The sequence below is a fragment of the Rhinopithecus roxellana genome, chromosome 6 (genome assembly GCF_007565055.1).
Source record: "Rhinopithecus roxellana isolate Shanxi Qingling chromosome 6, ASM756505v1, whole genome shotgun sequence".
In the NCBI taxonomy this organism is placed as follows: domain Eukaryota; kingdom Metazoa; phylum Chordata; class Mammalia; order Primates; family Cercopithecidae; genus Rhinopithecus; species Rhinopithecus roxellana.
Window position 1 is genome coordinate 105,059,241 of NC_044554.1, and position 26,804 is coordinate 105,086,044.

Here is a 26,804-nt window from a genome sequence, read left to right on the forward strand (position 1 = left end):
GGCTCCCATAGCAGCTGAAATAGTGCAGCGACAAGCAGCTGAAGCCCGCCTCTCCCCGACAGATGGGGAGACTGAGGCTTGCAGGGAAGCTGCACTCCTGACTCAACACTCCTCCCATGACATCCACTCCGTGGCAGTCAGAAAGGATGGGGCGCACCACGTCCTGCCCCGGCCACCAGGAAGTCTCCCTGACCAGGGGCCACCACTCACAATCCCCCATCCCAGGCCCCAGTTCTGGGAGACTGAGGTCACACCTCTCAGGCCACGGATACATGGCGACCCCAGCACCCAAGGGTTCCCAGGCTCCAGTCTGCATGGATGCCTCCTCTGAGGCTCCCACCAGCTCATCTGTGCCAGGAAGCTGTGAGAGGGTCCACCTTCGAGGGCCAGGCCCTGAGACAGTCAACTCCTGCCCGAGGCCACAGAGCACGTCCGTGCTGCAGGCAGAACTGGGAGGCAGCTGAGACCCCGGGCAGGTGCAGGGCCGCCCAGGGGCACCGAGGCAAACACAAGGACGCGCAGGAGGCTGGGGCCGTGTGGTCGGTTTCTTTATTGAGGCCACAGACGGTAGCGCAGGTCCCTGCTGTCCACATGCCCCTTGTAGGGACAGGAGGCCCTTCCTGAGTCCAAGTCCGAATGCTGGGTCCGGGCCAAGCCCACAGCCCTGAGTCCAAGTCCGAATGCTGGGTCCGGGCCGAGCCCACGGCCCCACTTGCCGCTACTGGGAGGTGGTGCTTTTGCTTTTGCTTTTGCTTTTTGGTGACCAGATCTTGGACAAGCGGAACTTGGACTTCTTTCTCTGGAGGCCTAGGGGACAGGTGGACAGTGAGGCCATGCTCATCGCCACATGGCCGCAGCCCACACAAGTCCCCCTGCCAAAAACATCCTTCCCTTCCACTGGCCACAGTCCGCCCTGGGCCTCCGAGCCTGCAGGAAGCCCTGTGCCCTCCCACGTGAGAACCCGCCCCGACTGGGCACCCCGAGGGCTGGTCCCCACCATGACCACACGGTCACCAGCTGCCCCTGGCTCTCTTAGTGGCGGGCGGGAGCTCTCACCCTCAGGGTGAACCTGCCTGTCCTGTCACCAAGGCTGAGGGGGGCCCTAACACCTGCCCCCGACCCCCAGCTGGAGGCCCGGCCCACCCAGCCAACCAGCCCAGCCCCCAACATCCCCGGCCCAGTCACCCAGCTTCTCAATCATGTCCCGCAGCATCTGATCCTCCTCTTGTTCCCTGAAACGGGACCAGGGTGGCCGTGAGTGACAACGGCAATAGCAATGTGCCCTGGAGGGGCCACCGGACAGTCTCCAGCCAGCCTCACCCCAGTGAGTCTCCAGCAGCCGTATCCCAGCCCCGAGCCCCGCCTGGACCCATGCCACCTGCCCCTTCCTGCTGACAGGCCTCACCTCGAGACCTTGCTCTCAACAGTGCCAGGTCCCTGTCCTCTCCAGGGCCAGCCCCTCAACAGTGACCTGGACAGAAGGCCCGGGCCGACCACACCAGGGACCTGGACAGGAGGCCTGGGCCGACCACACCAGGGACCTGGACAGGAGGCCCGGGCTGACCACACCAGGGACCTGGACAGGAGGGCCTGGGTCAACCACACAGGTGACCTGGTACAGGAGGGCCCTGGGACAACCACACCAGTGACCTGGACAGGAGGCCTCGGCCGACCACACAGGTGACCTGGTACAGGAGGCCTCGGCCGACCCATGCCAAGGCCCCTTCACGCTCCCAGAGAGTCTCACAGAGGTGGACTTCAGCTGCCAACCCTGCGTGCCATGTGCTGGACCCCTCATGAGATGAGATAGGAAAGCTGTCAGGGATGGTCACACAGTCCGTGCAGGAGCCAGGAGACGCACGTGGCCTTGGAAGTTCAAGTTAAAAACTAAGACTTTGGCTGGGCGCGGTGGCGCACACCTGTAATCCCAGTACTTTGGGAGGCTGAGGCGGGCGGATCACGAGGTCAGGAGATCAAGACCATCCTGGCTAACACGGTGAAACCCCGTGTCTACTAAAAATACAAAAAAATTAGCTGGGTGTGGTGGCGGGCGCCTGTAGTCCCAGCTACTTGGGAGGCTGAGGCAGGAGAATGGCGTGAACCCGGGAGGCAGAGCTTGCAGTTAGCTGAGATTGCGCCCTGCACTCCAGCCTGGGCGAAAGAGCGAGACTCCTCTCAAAAAAAAAAAAAAAAAAAAAAAAAACCTAAGACTTTATGGCCAGTTACAGTGGCTCACGCCTGTAATTCCAGCACTTTGGGAGGCCAAGGCAGGCAGATCACCTGAGGTCAGGAGTTCGAGACCAGCCTGGCCAACACGGTGAAACCATACAAAAAATTAGCCGGGCATGGTGGTGCGAGCCTGTAACCCCAGCTACTCGGGAGGCAGAGGCAGGAGAATCGCTTGAACTCAGCAGACGGAGGTTGCGCTGAGCCGAGATCACACCACTACACTCCAGCCTGGGCAACATGAGCGAAACTCCGTCTCAAAAAACAAAAAAAACAAAAAAAATTAGCCGAGCATGGTGGTGTGGGCCTGTAATCCCAGCTACTTGAGAAGCCGAGGCAAGAGAATCATTTGAACCTGGAATGTGGAGGTTGCAGTGAGTCAAGATTGCACCACTACACTCCAGCCTGGGGGACAGAGCAAGAGTCCATGTCAAAAAAAACTTTGAAAAGTTCCCGATGGTCACACGTGGCCCCTGGCTGCTGTACCAGTCAGCACAGATGATAACCGCCTGGACAGAAAGTTCTACAGGGCCGGCTGACTCTGAGGGCTGGGAGCATGGACCAGGTGACCAGTCATGGCCTGGCTGGGAGGGGACCCTGGCGCCTGACCCTCACCGGAGCCGGTCCTCATCCAGTGAGTCCACGATGTCACTGCGGTCATTCACGGTGCTCACGTATCGCTCCAACAGCTCCTGCTCCCGCTGCCGCTCCTGCGGGGACTTCAGAGCCTCTGTGGGGACGGCTCTGTCAGCAGGAGCCCCCCCGCCCCGCCGCCGCTGCCATAACCCCACAGGACACAATGTCCCTGCCACCCAAGCGCCAGGCTCCTCTTTTGGAGGAGGAAGGTGTGGTCTTGGGGACACCCGGAGCAGAATGAATGAGTGAATGAATGAGTGAATGAATGAATGAGTGAATGATGAATGAGTGTATGAGTGAATGAGTGAGTGTATGAGTGAATGAGTGAGTGAATGAGTGAACGAATGAGTGAGTGAATGAATGAGTGAATGAGTGAATGAGTGAATGAATGAGTGAATGAGTGAGTGAAGAAAGGAACCGCCATGTCAGAGCCCGAGTGCTGGGACCCTTCCCCGTCATCTCGCAGAAACACCACCCGCTACAGATATGGACACTGAGGCCCAGGGCATTGTTGTCCTCGCCACACAGCAAGGAAAGGACAGAGGCGGATGGCCACGGCCTGCGCCCTCAGCCAGGGCACCAGGCATCACAAGACAAATGCCCACGGCTCACCCTGACTGTTGCTACACTAAATATCTTAAGTGAATTGATGCGTTTAATCCTCACAACAGCCGTGTGAGGTGGGTACTGCGAGCATTCTCACTTTGCAAGGGCTGAAACCCAAGCACAGCAAGGTTAAGTGCCTTGGCTGAGGACACACAGCCAGGAGGTGGGAGAGCTGAAACTCGAACGCAGGCCCGCCTGGCTCCAGGGAAGGTCTCACCACGGCCCCCAGGCACTCTGGGCTCCGCGGCAGCCCTGGCTGGGGTGGGGCCCCTTGGCTTTTGGCTGCTGCACGGGGAACGCACCGGGCTTGGCCATGAGCCGGCGCAGTTCGCCCTCGATGTCCAGCTGCTGCTCCTCCAGACGCTGGTCCTTGGACCTGCCACACAGACATGCATCTGAGGCCTGACTCTGCCGCCCCGTCCCCCGCCTGGCCCGCCCAGCCCACAATGAGGGCCTGGACCTGCCGCACAGACATGCATCTGAGGCCTGACTCTGCCGCTCCTGTCCCCCACCTGGCCCACCCAGCCTGCACAAGGGCCTGGACCTGCCACACAGACATGCGTCTGAGGCCTGACTCGCCACCCGTCCCCCACCTGGCCCACCCAGACAGCAACAAGGGCCTGGACCTGCTGCAGAGACACACATCTGAGGCCTGACTCTGTGCTCCTGTCCCCGGCCTGGCCTGCCCAGCCTGCAATGAGGTCCTGGCCTTCGAGGAGGCGCACACGGCTGGGCTCTCACTTGTACATCAGCTCTGACTCCTGTCTCAGCAGAAGCTGCTTCTCGTGAATAAGCCAGAACCAGTCCACCATGAGGCCGTCCTCAGCATCATCTGGGGAGAGGAGCCAGCTGGGGCAGGGGGGCCCAGCAGGGTTCACGGCCCCTAGCCCCAGGACTGAGGGTGTCTGTGGGAGTCGGGCTGGCCCAGGGCCAGGCCGAGGTGCTCACCTCCCTCGGCCGCCCGCAGCCGCTTCTCCAGCTCCACGCCGCGGAGCTCCAGGGCATCCAGCCGCCTCTCGATGTCCTGCAGCTGCCTCTGTATCTCCTCCGGGGAGAGGTAGTCGGGGTGCAGCTGGGGATGGAGGGGCGGTGAGGATGCCGGAGGGCTGGGCCCCTGCCCGGCTCCCCACCGCTACTCACCCTGACCAGGGAGGTCACCGTCTTGCCAGGTGGAGCAGGGACATTGGCCGGGGACAAGGGTCTCCCTGGAGAAGGGGTAGGGTGAGCCTCTGGGGCCTCGGCCGCCAGGCCCTACATGACCAGGACACAGCTTGGAAGGGTCCTGACCTCAGCACAGCTGGCCTCAGCCCTGCCTCCCTAATGCCCCGCACGCCCACTGGGCTGCCCTGCCCCAGCCCCACCGACATCTGAGTGGCCTCCAGGCCCAGCCCCACCCTGCACCCTGCCCTCCTCCGGGTCAGCAGCACGCAACCACTCCAGTCCCTCAAGCTGCCAGGAGCAGACATTCCATGATCATCAGGAGTCTGTGACAAGGTGCTCTGAGACAGCTGGGGTCTCTATTCACGAGGGAGGGCCTGGGACACAGGGCTGGGTCCTTCCTCCAGCCTATCCCTCCACTCTAGGCCCTGTGAAATCCTATGCATCCTCCAAAGCCCCAGCAGGCATTACCTCCTCAGAGGAAGGCTCCCTTCACCTACACTCCAAACAGCAGTAGCGTCTCTGGGACTGACCTGGTTTGCCCTGAAGGTGAGGTTTCTTCTCCTCCTCCTTCCAGCTCTGCACTCGGGCTTCCTGTTCAGGGGGCTCCGGCCGAAGCCAGTTGTCAGAAACGTCAAGGCTGGCAGGGACGGCCAGTCTCCTGCGGCGGGGTGGGGAGGGGGACTTGGCTGCCCCCAGGTGGGAGACAGAGCCACGTGTCAGAGCAGGGCCACTGGGAGCCTGGGGTCTGTCCTGGCACAGCCAACAGCTAGCTGGGTAGCCCAGTCATCCCTGTGCCCTGGGCCTCCCGACTGGCACAGGGTTGGCATCACAAGGCCTACACCCACGTCCTGCCCAACCCAGCCATGTCTCCCCAGGGGGCTAACCCAGGGGGATGCTGGCTGCTCAAGGGCACACAGGAAGTGGCACGAGAGCTGGATATGGATCTAGGGCAGCTGTGAGTGCTGGGAATACACATAGAGATGTGTGCACACATGTGCATGAACACATGAACACGGGCGCACACACACACATGCAACACACACATGAACACGGGCGCACACACGAACGCACATGCATCACACACATGAACAGCCGTGCACATGCATCACATGCACACATGCATCACACACATCAACACAGGTGCACGACAGGTGCACGCACGGACACATGCATCACACACATGAACACAGACACATGCATCACACGAACACAGTTGCATACACATGCACACAAGCCTGCCCAGGACCACCAGCGCCTCTGGCTGACCACAGCCCCTCCCCACACACCCCAGGAGGTGGCACTACAGGTCCAGTCCCGGGGCCTCACCCAAGGGGGATGGCCAGCTAGGCACCTGGGGGCCCCTGGGTCCCGTCCAGCAGTACCTGGGAGGCTGGGTCCTGGGCTGGCTGGGCGCGGCATCCTCTCAGGTCTCACGGGGGTCAGGGTGATGTGGACACTCCCCGCAAAGCTGCCTGAGACCTTCCCGGGGGCCTCCCCCGCCCTCAGCTCTGCCAGGGCCCGTGGTTCCTTGGGCTTCAGAGTCCTGGGCAGAAGGCACGAGGTTGGAACCCGAACTACCAGCCCCAGGCCTGGGCCACCTGGAGGGGTATAGAGCAGCTCAAGGGAGCAGGTGGTCTTCTGAGCAAATACCACCTCCTAGCCCACCGACTACCCCTGCTGGGACCCTCCCACAGACACAGGTGTGTGCACCACGACCTGCTGTGGTGCGAACTAGACTCCAGGCGTGAGCTCTGGGGCCCCCCGGGAGCCACACAGGGAGAGACTCCACCCCAGCTGTAGGCGTGGTGCGTGAACCCACACGGGGGCTGCCGTGCCCAGGTGAGACACACAGCAACACTGTCCCCAAACCAGGGAGAGCGGCCCCCATGTCCCTCAGGCGGGGTGACTTGGCCTCTGCTACTCACAGGGAGGTGCGTCCATCCCTGGATGGGCATGTCAATCGGTCGATTACATGCTCACTGCATTTATTAAGCACCTATGGTGTACCAGGCCCTGGGCCAGCCCCGCCCATCCCTAACCTCTCAGCTGGGCTTCTCCTGTCCACAGGCTTCAGATTCGCTCTCCATCCTGCCGGCCCATCCTCCTGGCCTTCCTGGGGGCTGGCGCTCCTGTCTGGGTGGGAGGCAAGGGGTCTGGGTATAAGAAGGGAGTGCTGGGAATGGGGTGTCTGCAAGGAGGGCTGTGCCTCCCCCTGCCATCTTCCCACAGCCACTCCACCCTCAGACACCCCCACAGCCAGCTGGCCTGTGGGCATCAGGAGCACCACGCAGGGAGTCAGAGGAAGGGGCTCCCAGCTGGGTCTCCCATGCTGTGTCCCTGGGGGAGTCTCTCCCTGCCTCTGGGCCTCAACTTCCCCTTCTGCCAAATGGGTGGGGACATGGCAGGGTGAGCCCCGTGGACTCTGATCCTCTGTCCGCCTGTACAAGGGGAACTCCTGAGCCACGGCTGCCCGTCTGCAGGCTTTCTTGGCTCCTGGGTCCTGTTCAGCAGGGCTCAGGGTGTGGCTTTAACAATGAGAACTCAGTGGAAGGGAAGGATCTGGAAAAACCCTTTGCAGACCAGTGTGTTCTCAGCCCAGCTCGATAAAGCCGCGGGAACCTCTAGCTTTTTTCTAGGCACTCCCAGATGGCAGGGACGGCCAGTTTCCTATGGTAAAGTGGGGAGGGGGACCTCGGCTGCCCCCAGGTAGGGAGACAGAGCCATGCATCAAAGCAGGGCTGCCGGGAGCCTGGGGTCTGTCCCGGCACAGCCGACAGCTCGCTGGGTAGCCTGGCCATCCCCATGCCCTGGGCCTCCCGGCTGGCACAGGGTTGGCCTCACAAGGCCTACACCCACATCCTGCCCAACCTGGCCACGTCCACGCAGGGAGCTAACCCCTGGTGGGTTACCCCCAGTTGCCTAGAAAAAACCTAGCTCCCTGTTCCCGAAAACATGTGAGCCCATAAAATAGGACTGTGTGGTCCAGGGAGCCCCCAGGAAGAGCTCCCAGCCCAGGAGGCACAGGGTGCTATCACCGGGACACCAGTGGGGAAGGGACGGGGCACAGGGTGCTGTCACCGGGACATCAGCGGGGGGACAGGGCATAGGGCGCTGTCACCTGGACACAACCTGGGGGGCGGAAGGGGCAGAGGGTGCTGTCACTGGGACACCACTGGGAGGTATGGGGCACAGGGCGCCATCTCCAGTACGTGGTGACACAGTGCCACAGCAACAATGCAACGTTGTCAAAGCAACAGGCAGGAAACACAAAACACGACGGGAGAACAGAGGCCCGACCACGGCAAAGCCAGGCCACTGTGAGCCGCCAGGTGTCACTGCCAGACTGAGCTGAGCAGGATGCTGCAGGGATCTGCAGGACATGCAAATGGGGTGGGGTGGGCTGGGCAACAGCGCTGGCAGACAGCATAGCCCTGAGAACGTTTGCAGCCACTGCACAGAGAGAGGGCCAGGACCCCAGGAGGCTGTGAGCAGGTGTCACGGAGGACAGAGACGGAGACGGAGATGGAGACGAAGGCGGGCGGGGCTGACGGTGAAACTGCACGCGCTGCAGAGTGCGGCCAGGGTAGAGTCCCAGAGCTGCAGGCCCCCGTGGCCTCCTGCGTCCCAGCCCCTTACTCACCCTGCGTTAAGGTGGTGCTTTTACCCTTTGCCGTCAGGGCCTCTGGCTTCGGCCTGGAGCCAGCACCCACCCTGCCGACCCCCGAGGGTTCGGCCAAGCTCCTCCTGCCTGCCGGGGGCAACACGGATGCCTGAGAGGTGCTGCTCGTGCTCAGGGGGGCTGGCGGGTCCGTCCTTGAAGGGAGGCCAAGGGCCTGGGGAGACGTGGGCTGTAACAGCTTGGCTGAGGGACCTGCTTGTGGTGTTTCAGTTTTGGGCTGAGAACTGGGAACAGGGGCAGTGGCTGGGGAGGGCCTGTAAGTAAAAGCGCAGGTATCAGGCACAGCTGGATCCAGGCGCCCTCCCACCATTACCTGAGGCTGCCCCTCCGCCTCCCCAGCAGCTTGCTCCCAATGCCCACCCTCCGGACAGAGTCCCACCATCACCCCAGGCCACCCTCCACCTCCCACCATCACCCCAGGCCACCCTCCACCTCCCACCATCACCCCAGGCCACCCTCCACCTCCCACCATCACCCCAGGCCACCCTCCACCTCCCACCATCACCCAGGCCACCCTCCACCTCCCACCATCACCCCAGGCCACCCTCCACCTCCCACCATCACCCAGGCCACCCTCCACCTCCCACCATCACCCCAGGCCACCCTCCACCTCCCACCATCACCCCAGGCCACCCTCCACCTCCCACCATCACCCAGGCCACCCCTCCGCCTCCCCGACCATTGTGCCAGGCCGCCCCTCTGCCTCCCTGCAGCTCGCTCCCAATGCCCAGCCTCCGGCCGCAGGATGGACCACCCTGGCAAGGGACGGGCCACAGACACCTGTTTCTGGCATGAGCATATGCTGTGGCTGATTCTACTGTCCTGTGAAATCCAGTGTTGGCTGAGATTAAAACATCCACCCCCGAAACACACCACACACCCAGGCTGGAAGCACTTGAGGCTTTGTCACAGCCTGGGCCGGCCTGGGCTGCCAGGTTCAGTCCTATGCGACACAGTCTCTCCAGCCCGGCCAGACACACAGACACAGGGCCAGACACGAGGCCTCCCTGCCTTCCTGCTTTCCCTTGGGCACACACCGGGAATGAGGATGCCAGAGCTGAGGTGGGGGCACCAGGTGCCTCCCCAACCCCGAGCCAGTGCCTCCATGTCCCCACCCCCCTTGACAACCAGGTTCCCTCCCCCCTTTCCCCCGACACCGGGCTCAGGGGCGACCAGACCGGCTTCCCCAGAGGAGCTGGGCTCCTCCCCAGCCACATGTACCCCCCGCCCCACCACCTAGGAAGCACTCCCTGGAGCCCCCCGCCACTCATCCTCAGTCCCTAGGATGCCCTGGACACCCGCCAGTGCCAGGAGGAGCAGAGCGAACTCGCTCTTCTCCTGCTTATGACCACCCTGGAGGCTCTGGGCACCCCCTGCTGCCCAGTGCGGGGGGGGGGGGGCAGGAGGCAGTTCTGAGCAGGGGACGCCTGCACCGCCCAATACGGGGCAGCAAACAGCATTGCCAGCCAGACCGTGACAAGCATCCTCACTCGCTAAGTGACTGTACTTGATTGAATGGTGACCCCTAAAATTCACGTCCCCTGGGAAGCTCAGAGGGTGACCTTATCTGTAAACCATCTTGGCAGCTGTGATCATGTTAAGATGCACCCACGCTGGGTTAGGGTGGACCCTAGTCCAACGACCAGTGTCCTTAGGAGAGACAGAAGAGGAGCAGACAGACAGAGAGAAGGCCACGTGGAGACGGAGGCAGAGACTGGAGGGAAGCGGCCACAAGCCAAGAATGCTCAGAGCCGCTGGGAGCTGGAAGAGACAAGGACAGGTCCACCCCTAGTGCCCTGGAGGGGGCGTGGCCCTTCCCACGCCTCGAGGTCGGACTTCTGGCCTGCGCAGCTGTGAGGGAGTGGATTTCTGCTGCGTAAGCCGCCCAGGGAGGGGGTCTTTGGAAACAGACGTAGCGCCCCCCTCTACCCGTCCACGTCATCTACCCAGGGTCCAGGCATGGGCAGGCGCGGGGCCCAGGCATGGAAGGTCAGGGCCCGGCTGGACTCAGTCAGACAAGGTGATGCTCAGCCCAGCCAGTGTGGGTCCTGCTCGCAACCTGTCCCCGCATCTGTGAAATGGGTGTAGGGCCCTTGGGTTCCAAGGGAGTGCGGCACCGTGAGCCCTGGAGCGGCAGCGCCACCTCACCCGTGATGCCCTCGAGCACAGGTAGACACCAGATTTTCCATAAGGACCTGGCTCCCACCACCCTGACCACAGGCACTGCCGCCCTGGCTCCTCCTCCCCATTCCCCAGAGGAGGAAACAGGTGGGGGTAGTGCAGTCCCCAGGGCCACACAGCCAGGGAGCGGCAGCGCCCCCAAGCCCTCTGGCCTCCCAGGGCCCCTCTGGCTGGTGCATAGAGGCCACACCCCCCACGCCACTCACCTGGTGCATAGAGGCCGCACCCCCGGTCCCCACGCCACTCACCTGCCAGGCGTCGGAGCGCCAGCCTCTTCCAGCGCTGAGAGGGCCTGCCTGAGGAAGTTCCGTGCCTGCTCCTTGCTGCTGTCCCTGGACGGAGCAAGTGACGATGTGGGACCCCTGCCAGCAGGGCTGGTGCCGGGGGGCACCGCTGATGTTTGGAAAAACTTATTCCGGGCCTGCTGGGTCCTGGAGGCAGATGGGGTCCAGGCCGGGGGGTCCACTGTGGCTGCAGACGTGGAGCTTGAACGGAGCTTGGCTTGAGGAGCTGCCACTCGGGGGGCTCCCCCGCCCTGGGGTGTGGCCGGGAGAGGGTCTGGGGCACTCGGGGGCACAGGGGGATGGGAGGCAGCCACTGCTGTGCGCTGGGCAGCTGATGACCAGCCCATCGGGGAACTGTTGGTCACACGAGAGCGGACCTTCCCCTCCAGGGGAGTGGGGGCCGGGCGGCTCTCAGAGGGCCTGGCTGGGCTCCTCACATGGACGGACGCGGTGCTGGTGGCTGGAGGGTTGGGTGCGGTCGGAACGGAAGCCCTGGCGGGCGAGTTGCCCGCAGCAGGCTCCCAGGCCGACGGTCTGGCCTTGGGCTTGTTCACCTCCTGGGCCTTCTGAGGGGAACAGGGGGTCCTGGAATCCACAGCCATGGCCCCTGGCCGTTGGGGAACCAGACCGGGCAACTTGGGGCTTGCAGAGGTAGTCCCAGGGAGGTGACTGGTGCAGATGAAGGCGCCCGGCTCTCCGGTGGCCCTGTAGGCCCCCGAGTGCAGCGTGCAGGAGCACTGCTTGCACCTGGGGGAGGAAAGGCACAGGAGCCCCAGCTCAGCACCACCTGCCCCGCCATGCATTCACCACGTGCTCCCAGAGCAGGCATGGCAAACTCCTGCGTCCACTTGCGAGATCAGTCGATTCATTCAACAAATGCCTCTTCTGAGGGTCCCTAACCACTTGAGTCACAGGCCCCACCAAAAACCCTGTTTGGGGTGCAGACACCAGAGAGTGCTCACGCATGTCAGCAGACACGCACCCACAGGCCACCCCAGGCCCCGCTTCGGGGCCGACCCACACCGGCCCCACAGACTGGAGGATGGAACTGGGGGGACTGACCCACCCCAGCCTTGCAGAGCTGGGGACAGAAGGAGGGGGAACAGCTCGTCCTTAAGGAGCCCCCATCCGGTGGCAGGGAAGGGCTGGGGATGGCCACTGAGTAAAACACCCCAGTGGGCAGGGCTGAGGCACAAGAGGGAGACCGAGGCAGTGTGTGTGGAAGGACACTCGGGAGGGCATCTCGACAGGGGCACTGGAGGATACTGGGGCTTAGTGAGGGGCCTCAGGCCCTGGGTGTCTGGGAACAGCAGAGCATCTTGGGCTCTCAGCAACAGAGCCCGGGGTGGGGAAGGGGGTGAGGAGGGAGAGCAGTAAGGAGAGAAGAGTGAAGAGGAATGGGGGGGAGGAAGGGGAGGAGGAAGAAGAGAAGGAGGAGGGAAAAGGGGGAAGAGAGGGGGAGGAGAGAGGGAGGAAGAGGAGGATGCGGCTGGGTGGGAGGCAGTGGGAGCTGTGGGAGGGTTCTGGGAGGGGAGATGCACACTCAGGCACGCGGGCGGACAGCGGCCCCACCTGAAGCAGCTCCGGTGGTAGAGTCTCCCGTCGGCCAGGTGCCGCTGTACCAGGTGCACGTGCTTACCGCAGACCCCGCAGATGCTGCTGACAGAGCTGCCCGCCGACACCTGGTCCTGGGGAAGACGCCAGCACCTCTCAGAGGGGCCGTCCACCCAGCCCTCCCTCCTGGCAGCAGCCCACAGGCGGCCAGAAGAGCCCATCTTTTTTTTTATTTTTTGAGACAGAGTCTCACTCTGTCGCCCAGGCTGGAGTGCAGTGGCACGATCTCAGCTCACTGCAAGCTCTGCCTTCCGGGTTCCTGCCATTCTCCTGCCTCAGCCTCCTGAGTAGCTGGGACTACAGGCACCCGCTGCCACGCCTGGCTAATTTTTTGTATTTTTTAGTAGAGACGGGGTTTCACCGAGTTAGCCAGGATGGTCTCGATCTCCTGACCTTGTGATCCGCCTGTCTCAGCCTCCCAAAGTGCTGGGATTACAGGTGTGAGCCACCGCACCCGGCCTGGAAGAGCCCATCTTATAGACGGAGAACTGGCCGGGAGAGGAGCCGCCAGCAGGGCTGCGGTCAGGGTCACACCCAGGCGGGCAGCAGCCCCAGTCCAGGGACTCTAGCCCAGCCCTGGGGAGGGAGCTGGGGCCTGATGCTAGTGGTCCTTCAGTGGGGGGTGGGGGCCAAAAGACAGATTCCAGTCCTCCTGCCCCATCGAGGGGCATGGATCCCATCCAATTCCCATCATCCTGGGAACCTGGAGTGGCAGTCCAGGGGTAGCAGGGGGTGCCAACCACCAGCTATTCGCCTACCACCTTCTACCCCAACTCTACTTCTGAGAAGTGGGGGTGTCTGGGTTCACTGCAGAGCTGGTCTTGGGTACAGGGCATAGCCCAGCAACCCTTCTCTCCCCAGGAAGGAGGCGTCCTGGGCCTATCTAGGTTCAAGCTCTGTCCCACCTTTGTGTCCTCCCTGGGACTCAGTTTACCCATCTGTACAAAGTGGGATCACAACCCCTGGCTTGACGGAGCCCTGGAGAGCCGGTCCCGGTGGCTCTTGCTGAGTCCTGGACTGGGGGAGCCACACCCCACCCCCGGGTCCCATGGCTTAGGGGCTACACCCCCTTCCGGGTCCCATGGCTTAGAGGCCACACCCCCTCCGGGTCCCGTGGCTTAGGGGCTGCACGTAGTCCCACAAGCCCCCTCTGCACCCGCAGGTGGAAAACCCAGGGAACCAGGGGGAGGGCGGGCTGGGAGCTTACAGTCTTGGGGGGTGGGCCCTCTGCACCCCCATTCCTCCTCTGGACCACAGGGTTTGTCTGGGCTGGAGATAGTGGAGGCTTCCAGGCGGGGGTGGGCGAGGGCAGCGTGGCTGGCTGGACTGGAGCCTTCTTCTCAGACGGCTCCGCCTCAGAGTCCTCCGAGGCCCTCTTCACACCTGCCATGCCCCCAACTGGCAGGAAACAAGCAGGGGTTGGGAGGGTCCCAGGCCTGGTTCTGAAAGGGTCTAGGTCCCTCCAGAGGTCCCAGCGCCCAGCACAGGCCTTGGTGCCCGGGGGAGACCTCGGGGCCCAGGGCTGGGGAGAGGTAGCCCTGAGGGCACATTTTTCTGGCACAGCCCCAAATAGGTCCCCACTCCTTCCCTCCCCACTCAGAGCCCCAGCTGGGGTTAGGGAAAAGGGACTTTTCTGTTTCTCCAGCAGGCAAGGCAGGCCCTGTGCCCAGAATGGTTCCGGGGATTTCTAAACCCTAGAAGAGGAATGTGGGGGTGGGGGGTGGGGAGCTGAGCTCTGCACACACAAAGGCGGGGCCTGTCCCTCCCCTGCCCAGTTCTCTCTGGGGGCCCCACCCTGCCAGGCCAGCCTGGCTTCCATAGGGTCCAAACTCAGGACAGATGAAGGCAGGCCCAGGAGCTGCCCCTGGTCAGCCAAACCACCCCAGTGGGCACAGCTCAGGGGTCCAGATGGGCAAACAGGCCCAGCGAGGGGCAGGGCGGCAGGAGCTGCTGGTACACCTACACCTCGGGGAAGCAACGGGGGGCAGCTCAGCCTGCTCTGGGCAGGTGCCTGCGTGCGTCAGGGCCTGGGGATCACCTGCAACAGGACGAGGGCCCCCGTCCCTTTTGGTGAACACACAGCCTGGGGCTTTGCATGGGGCCGGGGTTGGGATGGGGGGGCGCCCAGCAAGGCCTCTCGCTGCTTCACAGCCAGTGCACAGTCCCGGTGCCCATGCCAGGAGCCATTCTTGGGGGGCTGGGCATGGACCCCAAAAGGTCTACAGGCCTGGGAGCCGGGCCAGGGGTGGAGGCCTGGTCCTGTCTGGCTCGGCGGGCGCAGCAGGGACTTACTGGGGGAGCGGCCGTGGAAGTAGTTGTAATACTGGGACACGTAGGTCAGGATACTCAGCCGGTCAGGCACCTTCAGGGCCACCATGTCCTCGGCGTCCAGCAAGGCCGGGATGCCCAGGTGCTCCTCGGCCACGCGGAAGGCCTGCAGGAAGTGGGAGGGGGTCAGCGGGGAGCTGGGAGCTCCTCCTCCAGGCCCCAGCTCACCTCGACTCAAAGACACAGTCTTGGAGCCCAAAGAGGCGTGGGTTCGAGGCTGGAGCCAGACTCCGCCCGTGTGGCCTCCCAGCCTCAGTTTACCCATCGGTACGGTGGGGGTCACGGCGCCATCTGCACAGGACTGAGGTCGCCAGGCCTGTGGGCGCTCCAGGCCCTGCCCGGGTGAAACCTCGGGGGATCCTGCCCCTCACCAGGAGAATTCCGAGCCCCACCCAACCCAGACATCCGGTCTTGGTTGGAACAGCTCCCCTCAGGAGCAGGGCTGACACCCACAGACGGCCGAGCCCTCCCCAGGGCCAGAAGGACAAAAAAGTGGCCGTGCTCAGGGCTCCCAGGTAACAGGTGGGGGCTGCTGGAGGTTGAGACAGGGACACGACCCCCCCGCGCTGTCCAGCCCAGCAGCCGCTGGCCAGGACCATTCCTGCGAGCATGGGAAGTGTGGCCAGCACACCTGAGGAACCGGACTTGTTTATTTATTTATTTTTATTTATTATTTTTTTTGGAGACAGAGTCTCACTCTGTCGTCTAGGCTGGAGCAGAACCTCACCTCACTGCAACCTCCACCTTTCGGGTTCAAGCGATTCTCCTGCCTCAGCCTCCTGAATAGCTGTGATTACAGGCGCTCACCACCACGCCCAGCTAACTTTTGTAATTTTAGTAGAGATGAGTTTCACCGTGAATGTGTCATTTTAGTTCATTTTAATTAAGTTAAAGCTTAAATTCAAACTGTCCTTGTGCTGAGCAGGGCAGTGCTGGCCGGGCAGGTCTGACCGTGTCTTCAGTGCTGACCACTGTCCCTGCTGAAGGCCAGCTCCGGGGGCAGGGACGTGGCCAGGGCCTGCCTGGCACAACACAGGACATGCCTGCAGGGCGGATGGTGAGTCTGCTGGTGCCTCTGCCCATGAGGGAGCATGGAGCTTATTCTGCAGCAGGGAAACTGAGGCTGCACACAGGGAAGGGCCTGGAAGCTGGGGAGGGCAGGGCAGGACTGGAATCCTGGTAGGGCCGGGAGGCGGGTCCCATGCGGAGGGAGTGGCAACTGGCCCACTAGAACCCGTCCACAGCCCCCCACAGCTATCCCCAGATCCCTGCTCTGCCTGGGCAGACTGGGCTGAGCCCTCTGCAGTGAAGTAGGGTCCCCAGCCACCTCCTGTCACCTGGCTCCCCAACTGAGGAAAAGTGGGGACCAGTATGCCCTGGACGCCAAGATAAGAGGCTATTTCTAGAATGCTAGGGTCACCCAGCCCAGGACGTGCTGCAGGGCTGGTCAGAGAGCCCCCGCTTCCCAGGCAGGACTCCTCAGGCAGACGCAGGGCCTGGGGGGGTCCCTCGGTCCCTCGGACGTCGGTGGGGCTGGGCGGGCCGGCTAAGCCCGCTGTGAGGCCAGGGCGGGGAAGGAGGAAGGGGCCGGCGCGGGGGCCACTCACCAGTTTATTGTTTTCATAAATGTTTTCCTTCTTGAGAGCATTGAAGTTTCTGGAAGATAAAAACACGGTGTCCAAAGCAGCTCAGAGTCCACGAAGGGAGGGGCTGGAGGGCCTCAGCGGCCATCTTGCCCAAATAGGAAAACTGAGGCCAGGAGCAGGGCTGTGAAGGAATGAGGTGGCACAGGAACACAGGTGGGCAGAGGCCAGGGCTCCCGGCCCTGCTCTGGCCACAGTGATGCTGCTGGGACCTGGTATGGCATCAGACGGCCCCAGCTTCACCTCCTGGGCCCTGGAGACGCCGCCCCTCACCAGGGCTCCTGCACAGTCAGAGGTGGCAGGAAGCAGGCCCAGGAGGCGAGGTCACCAGCCCAGGGTAGTCCAGCACATCCCATCACAATGCTCGGTGACCAGGTGGGTCGCAGAGGCCCGATGTCCCCGGAGGACCACAGGGAACGGACGAGACAAGCTCCCGGGGCAGGGGACGGCGCCACACGCAGAGGGTCAGCCACGCTGCCCCCGAGGGCAGGACAGGCCCTGGATCCGCCTCGCCCCACCCGTCATCACTTCTGTTGTCGGAAGGCTCACTGCTGTTCACCCTTCGGTGCCCTTCTCAGTGCTTCACAAATACCAACCTAAGGCTCACACCCAACGTGTGGAGCAGACACCGGTTATGACTGCATCTCACAGAGACAGCGGCTCGGGGACCTGCCCCAGGTCACACAGCGGGGAGACAGCTGCCAAGGCCACGGAGGTTACATGGTTCTCTCTTTGGGTAGTGAAGTGGCTTTCCTAGGTGCTCAGCAAGGGCCCAGCCTCACCCCCAACTCACACACTAGACCACAGGGATGCAAGGGTCCCAGAAGTTCCCAAGGTGAGGGCCCCGGCCAGCCCGGACAGCAAGGCTCTCCTGGGGATGCCAAAAGGACAGCCCCACGTGGCCTCCAGCTGGTCCTGGGACTCCTCGTGGGCACCTTGGGAGGGTGCCCTGGGCAGAAAACATACCGAGATCCCACACAGGCGGCCCCGGCCCAGCCCCAGACCCTCCGACAAAAACCGCCAGGCTCCCAGCACGGGCTGCGGCTTTGGGAAGGGAGGGCTGGTTAAACCGTGATCTGGAAGCCGGGTGCAGCGGCTCACGCCTGCAGTCCCAGCTACGCAGGAGGCCAACGCAGAAGGATTGCTTGAGCCCAGGAATTCGAGATCAGCCTGGATAACACAGTGAGACCCCATCTTGGAAAAACAAAAATACAGCGATCGTGACCTGTCTGTCCACATTGCTGCCTGTGGGGTCCTGGACAGCAGCTGCTTCCACGTCAGCGTGAACTGGACTGTTCTAGAACCTTCCCGGCCCCACAGAGGGAGCTGGGGCTGCAAGCTGTGTCCTGCCTCACCCCGGCCTGCATGTCTGACCCCAGCAAGCCTCAGTCTCAGGGCCTCAGTCTCCCTGTCTGAGAGGACAACCGCAGCTCCTGGTGGTGAATCTGATGGCCGTGGCTGCAGCAAACAGGAAGGCTGGGCAGGTCTCAAACGGAGAAGTGGGGACTGAGACCCCTGTGGCCACGTGGCCTGGGCAGCCTAGTTCTGAGCCTAGCCTGCACAGCCCTTGACCGGCCCTGATCCCCATAAGAACGCTCCGAGACCTGGACAGTGAGCCCACTTTACCCATTTCACAGATGGGGAAACTGAGGTCAGGCAGCTGCCATGCGGTGGGGTGGGGGGAGTGGGATGGGGGCTGCAGGTTGCCCACCTCCCTCCTTAGAAAACCCCTGCCCCGTCCGCCTCCAGCCCTGCCGTCCATCAATCCTCTGCTGCGCTCCCTGGGAACCCTCCACCGTTTCCAGCTTGGACCACCTTCCAGGTAACAGGTTTCAGACGGTAGGACCACCCGTCTGCACAGGCAGAGCTTCTGCACACAGGACAAGAGGAGGCGTGGACTCCTCCCCGGCTGGACGGATGACGAGGAGCCCTCTCCCTGGGCTCAGTGGCAGGGAAAGGGGTTTCCCTCTCCTCGGGCCTGGGCCGATGCCTCTGTCTGCCTGGGTTTGTCACCAGATAGGGTGTGACTCAAGGGCACGTGCGTGGCTGTTTATGCTCAGGGACTCTGCAGCCATGCTGGGCCTCAGCCTCAGCCCCCAGAGCTTAGGAGCTGGCTCTCCCTCCCTCTCTTCCCGTCACCAGCCCTTTGAAAGCTCAAGCTCTTCTGTAGACCTTCCCCAGCATCACCGACCAAAGCGGCCGTGTCCCCGGAAAGAATGCCCCGATGACCAGAAGGGCCGTGTCATCGGCGGCCAGGAGGGCAGTGTCGCAAGTTCTGTTTTTTCTCTAAACAAGCAGGAGGAGGAGGAGGAGGCCGTCTGCCTCCCGCATTTGCTTCTGTCCACCCCAGGGGCTGGCAGCAGCTCTGTCCAGTGGGTTTCCCTGTTGGGCCTTCTCTTCCCCAGACCCACAGTCAAGCTCTCAGAGCTCCAGGCAGATCAGGGCACCCCAGGCCCTCTGGACACATCACAGCCAGTGCCCACACGGTGCACAGGTCTGGGCTGCTAGTTCAAGTACCATGGCCTCAGGACAAGGTTCAAGCTGCATCCCGGTCGTTTGAGGCCTCTTCAACTGGGCTGCACCACCCTGGCCAGTCCCACAGCCACCACCTGTCCTGCCCCAAGCTCTTTCCCCAGGGCCAGCCCTCCAGCCTCCAGACCATGGCTCCACGCTCCTGGCACAGAACAGCTTTTCCCGCACTCTGCCCGACGCACCGGCCAGGCCCTCCCCAGAAGCACCTTGCCTCCCTGAGCTCACACCCCTGGGACCCCCGAGCAGCTGAGCTCAGAGGCGCGATGCTGGCAGAAATCGCCAGCCAGAACCGCCTGGCAAGCCCACCGAGATATCGCCAGGTGCAGACCCCACTCGTGTCTCCAGGAGCCCGCCCAAGAAAATGACGCACTGGAGCCCTAACCTCCAACTCCCCCCACGTGACCTCATTTGGAGACAGGGTCTTTCTGGAGGTGAGAGAATTCGTTTTGTTTCCTTTGGAGATCAGAGAATTCAAACAGCGTTCTTAGCGGGGAGCCCTGGCCCCGTGACTGGTGTCCTCATAAAAGGGAAAGGTGGATGCAGACACACACTGACAGGGAAGAGGAGGTGAAGGCACAGGGCGAAGATAGCCACCCCACAGCCAAGGAGAGAGGCCGGGCACATCCTCCCTCCTGCCCCCAGGAGGGCCCAGCCCTGCCCACACCTCCATCTGGGACTTTGGCCTGCAGTACTGCGGGAGGACACTTTCTGTTGTTGAAGCTGCCCGTTTGGGGTACCTCGTGAGGACAGTTCGAGCAGGTGGACACCCCTGGCCTTGCCGGACAAAAATGCATCAGCTTCCCCCCAACTCCGCAGGTGACCAGCTGCCCATGGTGAGACGGACGAAACTGGGACACAGCCCCAGTCACTGCTGCAAACCTGCGGGTTGATGGCCCGAGACATGGCACCCTCTGGGGTTTAATCTCTTACTTGAAGCCTCAGAATTAAAATCAGGTATGCCATGGTCCGGCTCCAAGACACGCACCTTGAGGCCAGGCACACAGTCGGTGCCCTATAAATGCTTGTGATGCATTTGTTCTGTGCTTGGTGAGATTTCTGTGGCAGTAACTTATTCTTTCAACACTGGCTGAATGAATGAATTTGCCGAGTCTGTGTGTCGGTCACAAGATTCGCCCTGGGCAACTCTCCGCCGTGCGTGCCCCTGCCCAGCCATGCCTGCCCCAACCACCCCTCTAACTGACCCACGGCCATCAACTTCAGCCCGTGCAGTCCAGCCGGCCTCTGCCCCGGCGCCTCTGGGGGCTCTTGGGAATGTATTACCCCCTCCAAATTCCTGGGTGGCCGACACCATACTGTTTATTTCCTGGAACAAGATTCGGCCATGGAGTGGGGAGGGTGGGTCAGGGGGGTGCAGGACTTGGAAGGGAAGGAGCCCCAGCCAAGGCACATCCAGCACCGAGAAGCGAGCAGAGGGAGTGGGGAGAGGCAGGCGGACAGACAGAGAGAGCTGGAGACAGAGACGCAGACCCCAGCGAGATGGTGGAGGGAGGCCCAATAGAGACGGACCAGACGGCACAGTCAGGACGGCAGAGAGGGGACTTGGGGAAGGAGAAAACCTCAGAGACAGTGAGGACATGGCCCGGCAGAGCTCAGGAGAGGAGGGAGTGAGCAGGGGACGGTGATGACTGGAGCGGGGGAGGCCGCAGAGCCCCCACTTTGCACACCGGGCCTCTGGAAGGAAAGTGTGGGGCCCTGGGCAGTCCCCCTGCAGTAAGTGGACAGGCAGCCCCTCCCGCGCCTGTCCTGGAGGGTTCCGGCCAGAGGCGACCGCAGAGGTCTGGCTACAGGCCCTGGGGCAGGAACAGAAGGCCTCTGTCCACAAGCAGCTTCCTGCTGACCCAGCCCCGCGTGGGAGGGGAGGTCAGCCCACCCTCAGCTCCGGCCCAGGAAGCGAGGGCACTGCCTGGGAGCTTCTGAGTGGGGGCCTCTGCTTGAGTCTCTCCCCTAGCCCCCAACAATAGTGGTGTCTCGGGGAGCCCCACCACCCTTGGGAGTCACTGCTGGAGGGCTCCATGCACCGCACAGTGGCCGCCCCAGCCACCCCTACTTCCTGGCCCAGCCCTGAGCTGGCCTCCAGAGCTGCAGGGACGAGGAGAAAGTTCAAGGGACCCTGCCCTGGAACTGAGGGTGCAGCAGAGACCCAACTTCACAACACCCTCCCCAGACCTGGCCACAAATCCAACAAATGCCCGCAGCTACAACCCCCAAGAAGGAGGCCAGCAATGTTCTCCTACCCGCTGGACGACTTCCTGCGCCACGCACAACGCCTGCCCTCTCTCCAGCCCCGCTCCCTCCCAAACCAGACACACCATACCCCCTGCCCCATCTGCTCGAGGGCTGTGCCTAGAGATCTGCTTGGGCCCAGGAGTGAAAGCAGCCAGCCCATGGCAGAGCCGCTCCAGCCCCGACAGGCTGACTGGCTGAGGGAGGCGAGGCGGGAGGTGGGGCTGTTTGTTCTGGGTGGTTTCTGAGCTCACCTGGCTGCCCAGCTGCCCTGTGGCACCAGTATGGAAACAGCACCTGGGGGCAGGTGCCCTGAGGCCTGGCTGCAGAGAATCCACAGCCGCAGGTGAGATGGGGCAGGTGGGCACAGGCAGGCTGACCAGGCAGGGGACCCGTCCACCCTGCCACCTCCTGGTGGGCGTGGCTGGGCGATCCTGTTTCCTGGCTGTAAAGCGGAGATTCAGACCTCGCTCTGTGCCTGTGTGGCTCCCCAGTGTGGTCACACATGGCTCAAGGATCCAGGACGTGGTACACAGGAACACCCAGATCCCCGCCCCCTCCATCCGGGGTCGGTGAGGCAGAGGCAGAATCAGGAGCCCGGGTGCCCCACCTGGCTGGCCTGGCGCCCGAGCTGGTTCCTTCACAGCTGCTGTCCCCTGAGGGCCAAGCGGAAGCACACTCTGTGTGCAGCAGGAAGGACTAAGGCCAGACAAAGGGAAGGCCTTCCTGGTGGCAGAGCTAGAGACACAGAGACAGGACGTCCACCCTTCTGCTATCAAAGGGTCTTCACTGGAAGAGGAGGGGCATGAGGTGGCAAGGGCGGGGCCTCACACAGAGTCTGACTTTAGCGCTGCCTTGAGAGGACAGCTGGTCTGTGCCTGTCCTTCACATGTGTTTCCTCCCTTCCTGAAGACTACTGGGGAGAGGAGGGATAGCCGAGGGCTGCAATGAGGAGACCCCCACCCCAGCCACCACCTCACCCAGAGGCACGGCAGGGAGCAGAGGCTGAGGGCACGGGATGGGGGTGATGAAGGTACAGCAGGCATGTCCAAAGAGCCAGGGACCAGGCGTGGGGGCTCACGCCTGTAATCCCAACACTTTGGGAGACTGAGGCAGGAGGATCACTTGAGGCCAGAAGTTCAAGACCAGCCTGGGCAATATAGCCAGACCCTATCTCAATAAAAAAAGAAAGAAACAATATGCTGAGTGAAAGCAGCCAGACAATGGCCGGGCGCGGTGGCTCAAGCCTGTAATCCCAGCACTTTGGGAGGCCGAGACGGGCGGATCACGAGGTCAGGAGATCGAGACCATCCTGGCTAACACGGTGAAACCCCGTCTCTACTAAAAATACAAAAACTAGCCGGGCGAGGTGGCGGGCGCCTGTAGTCCCAGCTACTTGGGAGGCTGAGGCAGGAGAATGGCGTAAACCCGGGAGGCGGAGCTTGCAGTGAGCTGAGATCTGGCCACTGCACTCTAGCCCAGGCGACAGAGTGAGATTTCGCCTCAAAAAAAAAAAAAAAAGAAAGTACCCAGACTTAGGCCTGACACAGTGGCTCACGCCCATAATCCCAGCACTTTGGGAGGCTGAGGCGGGCAGATGGATCACTTGAGATCAGGAATTCGACACCAGCCTGGCCAACATGGCAAAACCCTGTCTCTACAAAAAATATGAAAATCGGCCGGGTGTGGTGGTGCACCCCTGTAACCCCGGCTACTTGGGAGGCTGAGGCAGGAGGATCGCTTGAACCTGGGAGGCGGAGGTTGCAGTGAGCTGAGATCACACCACTGCACTCCAGACTGGTGACAGAGCGAGACTCCATCTCAAATAAACAAATAGATAAAATTAAATTAAATTAAAAATAAGAAAATTAGCCAGGCATGGTCCCAGCTACTCAGAGGCTGAGGTGGGAGGATGGCTTAAGTCCAGGTGTTCAAGCATGCAGTGAGCTAGGATGGTGCCACCGCACTCCAGCCTGGGCGACAGAGCGAGACTCCAACTCTGGAATAAAAGCAAAGGGCCCAGGCACCTGTACAAGTGTGTGTCCCCACACCCTGGTGCACACCCAACCCCTATGACACTCCTGGTTTTCCATCAGCCAGGGTCTGCAGAGGCCCCCACACCCCAACACCCATGGAAGCCTGTACTAGCTTCCTCCCGCTGCTATAACGAATTTCCACAAACTCCAGGGCTTAAAACACCAGGAATTGCCGGGTGCGGTGGCTCACGCCTGTAATCCCAGCACTTTGGGAGGCCGAGGCGGGAGGATCACGAGGTCAGGAGATCGAGACCATCCTGGCTAACATGGTGAAACCCTGTCTCTACTAAAAATACAAAAAATTAGCCAGGCATGGTGGCGGACGCCTGTAGTCCCAGCTACTCCGGAGGCTGAGGCAGGAGAATGGTGTGAACCCGGGAGGCGGAGCTTGCAGTGAACCAAGATTGCGCCACTGCACTCCAGCCTGGGTGAGAGCGAGACTCCGTCTCAAAAACAAAAAAACAAAAAAACAAAAAAACACCGGGAATTTGTTCTCTCATGGCTCTGGAGGCCGGATGTCAAGGTGTGGGCTGGGCCTTGCTGCCTAAGGGGGGCTCTCGGGGAGGGTCCTTCCTGTCTCTTCCAGCCCAGGACACCCTTGGCTTGTGGCTGCACCTCTCTGATCTCTGCCTCCAAGGGCACATGGCCTTCTCCTCTGTCCTGCACATGGGCACCTACTAAACTCCTATCATATCTACTGAACCCCAACTGAAAGGCCCTTATCTGCAGAGCTCCAACCATGTGTTGGTATCTTCTGAGCCCAGCTCCAGGCACTGGGGATGCAGCAGCGAACAAAACAGAGACCCCAGCCTCTGCAGGTGACAGTCCAGTGGGGACAGACAGATAAGAACCAAGTCAGCCACAGCTTGGGCAACTCCACACCTGCTGGAGCTGGGGGCAGAGGGTCTCCTCTCTCTCCTGCCTCCTTCCCGTTCTGGCCTCTGCACTCTCCGGAGCCACCCTGAGCTTTTATTCATTTACCTGTTCCCTGTCTGTCTCTGTGACCAGAACATTGCTCCCTGCATCTGGAGGCTGAGGGGAACAGGCACAGGACTCAGTGCTGGGTACACAGCAGGCGCTCAATAACTGTCAGTGCACTGAGGAGATATACAGCGCCCACTGTGCCAGTGCATGCACACACATGTATACCTGTGCTCACCCCTGGGCACGGCATTCAGGCACACCTGAGCCGGCAGGGAGTGGAGAGAAGCTCCCCAGGACCAGAAGGCCCCAAATCTCCGGCAACACCAGTGATCCATGAAGCTGGTGGTCACCAGCAACACCTCTCCCCGCCCTGAAGGCTTTACAGGCTGGCCCCAGCTTGGATGCCTGGGTTCAGCCACCAGCCAGCCTCACCCAGGACCCTAAACCCCCGGGGGTGGGGTCTCACCTGCCTTCCTCCCCATTCCAGGTCCTTCTCCCAGTCTCCGGGTCCCTGGCCCTCTCCTTCTAAGCTCAGCGTCAGGCTTTCCATGTGGAAGCACGTACCCTGCGCCCAGCATCTTCTGCCTGCAAGAGCAACAGAGGCACGTTCCTGGCGAGGGAGAGCGGCTGCTGCCCAAATGCCACATGGAGGCCTCCGACAGCTCCACAAATGCATGTCACAACCTCAGGGCAGGGGTTGAGGCTGTTGCTCAAGACCCCAGCTTCCTGCAGAGTGGGACTGGCGGGAATGTGTCCAGGGCACAGATGAGGAGCACCAGATCTGCACAACAGGCTGGGGCTGTGTGACCTAAGCAAGGATCCCTCCTCTTAGCTTCGGTTCTCTGGTCTGCACAGCTGGGGCCTGACAGAGGCCAACATCCCCAGGTGCTGCCTGTGGCTCCTCCCAACCCCCCCCCCCAGACCTTCCCACCAAAAACACACCCAGGAGAATGCTTTGCCCAGAAGGTGCCTGAGCTGCAGGTGGCCTTTGAGGGTCCCTTTTCCTGAGCCTCTGTCCCCCTGCCCTGACACACAGATCTCTGTCCCAGCAAGCCTGGTCCCAGTCATTCGGCCAAAGAGCGTTTGCTGAGTGAACAACCGACAGAGTAGATCCAGGCTTGAGCCAAGATGAAGCAACGGGCAGGGCCAGCTGCCCAGCTACACACGCCAAGACCCTCCTGGGGGGGGACAGCCTAGTCCTCATCCCCTGCCACCTCCTGCTGTTCCAGAGATGGGGGCTGTTCTCCATCTTGGGCCCTATCACCTGGGGCCTCAGAGGCCCGGCCAGCAGCAGCACTTGGGGTCTGGAGGCTTCCTGCCCTACACTGGCTGCTCCCCCACAGTGGCCCTGGCTGCATCCCCCCAGGGGCCTGAACAGGATGGGGGAGGGGCAGTGCCCACACGAGGGGTATCCCAGGGACCCCATCTGGTGGCCAGGCCCCAGGGCAATGAGGGCCTCAGAGGGCCCAGCGAGGCAGCTCTGCTCGCCTTTCCCAGGGACACAGAGGGGAACTGGACTGAAGCCAGGGCCCAGGAGCCGCCCTGAGTCACGGCTGACTCAGCTGGCGGGCGGGGGATGCCACGGCTCTGGCCCAGCTGCATTCGCTGTCCGGGCACACTGAGGCCACTGGGGACAGCCTCGGGAGGCTGCACAGTGGGCTGTGCCTGCAGCGCCCGGCTCTGCCCAGTCCCACGCCTCGGCTCCCCATCCCCAGCCGCCCGGGCCTCAGTTTCCCCGCCCGTGTCGGCGCGCAGCCGAACAGCAGAGGGGTCAAAGGGCGCCGGGCGGGACTCACATGAGGTCAGGCCGGTGGCGGTGCAGGATGGCGCAGAAGGCCAGGCCGTCGCGGAACGACGTGGTCATGTTGCAGATATTCACGTCCCGGTAGCCCTCGCACTGCTGCCGGCACCACTGCTGCAGCGCCCTGATGGCCGCCATGTGAGCGGCTCGCCCGCCGCTCGGCGGAACCGCCTTCCGACACCTTCCCGCGGCTGTGCTGCGCCCGCCCGGCCGGTGAGACAGAGGCTGGGACCGCTACCGCACCGCCAGACCCGCGGCGCCCAGCCCGAGCTGAGCCGGACTGAGGGCGACAAACGCCGGGTCCCGAGGGAAGCCGAGCCCGGCCCCGCCACCGCCGGCCCCGCCTCCTGACAGGCCCCGCCCCCAGTCGCCAAGTCCTGCCTCCGGATAGGCCCCGTCCTTACACCTCCCGGCCCGGGCATTGGCTCCCGCCCAGGCAGGCCCCACCCCCCAGCAGGCCCCGACCCCACCCGCCAGGTCCTGCCTCCCGACGGGCCCGGTCCCCACGCCTTGGCCCCGACACAAGCTCCCGCTCCAGGCAGGCCCCGACTCCTGACAGGCCTCGCCCCCAGCTTCCAGCTTTTGCCTCCTGATAGGCCCCGTCCCCACGCCGCCCGACCCCGGCACAGGCTCCCGCCTTGGGCAGGTCCCGCCTCCTAATAAGTCCCGCCCCCCCGCCGCCGGGTCCCGCCCGACAGGCCCCGCCCCCCGCCGCCTGACCCCTACCCAAGCCCCGCCCCGCCGCTGCTGGCCCAGACCTCCAACCGGGGAAGGGGCGCGGGCTGCTTGGTGGTCCCGGCGTTCTGGACCCCTGCGGAGACCTGGGATTTTCTTTCTTTTCGCCGCCCCACCTCCCACCACCATGAAGAAGACGCAGGAAAGGCCGGTTGACAAATGTAGACACTGAGG

General features: G+C 62.6%; 1 protein-coding gene across 2 annotated transcripts; it reads right to left on the reverse strand.

The window, feature by feature from the left end:
• Positions 1-615: 615 nt before the first annotated feature.
• MICALL2 (MICAL like 2) lies at positions 616-26,285 on the reverse strand. Of its 2 annotated transcripts, XM_010366647.2 has the most exons (17): positions 25,891-26,285; positions 16,323-16,371; positions 14,680-14,821; positions 13,595-13,785; positions 12,346-12,461; positions 10,738-11,520; positions 8,270-8,562; positions 6,669-6,762; positions 6,012-6,172; positions 5,160-5,315; positions 4,609-4,673; positions 4,417-4,540; positions 4,210-4,300; positions 3,771-3,844; positions 2,842-2,956; positions 1,186-1,232; positions 616-807 (listed from the first exon to the last, which is right to left on the reverse strand). In XM_010366647.2, exons 1-17 carry the CDS (start codon positions 26,031-26,033, stop codon positions 719-721), a joined length of 2,733 nt encoding a protein of 910 aa, XP_010364949.1. In that variant the 5' UTR covers positions 26,034-26,285; the 3' UTR covers positions 616-718. The 2 variants fall into 2 exon arrangements, 1 of the variants encoding a protein (XP_010364949.1); XR_004058118.1 differs by lacking the exon at positions 4,210-4,300 and having other exon boundaries at positions 640-807.
• Between the last annotated feature and the right edge of the window lie 519 nt (positions 26,286-26,804).

What these genes read in the sequence shown, in the direction of transcription:
- MICALL2 (XM_010366647.2), bottom strand. Translation starts at nt 26,033, where the DNA reads ATGGCGGCCATCAGGGCGCTGCAGCAGTGGTGCCGGCAGCAGTGCGAG. An exon ending in CGCCACCGGCCTGACCTCAT is followed by an intron (nt 16,372 to 25,890) that starts GTGAGTCCCGCC and finishes TTTATCTTCCAG; the next exon opens with AAACTTCAATGCTCTCAAGA. An exon ending in CCCAGGACCCAGCCTCCCAG is followed by an intron (nt 5,316 to 6,011) that starts GTACTGCTGGAC and finishes ACCTGGGGGCAG; the next exon opens with CCAAGTCCCCCTCCCCACCC.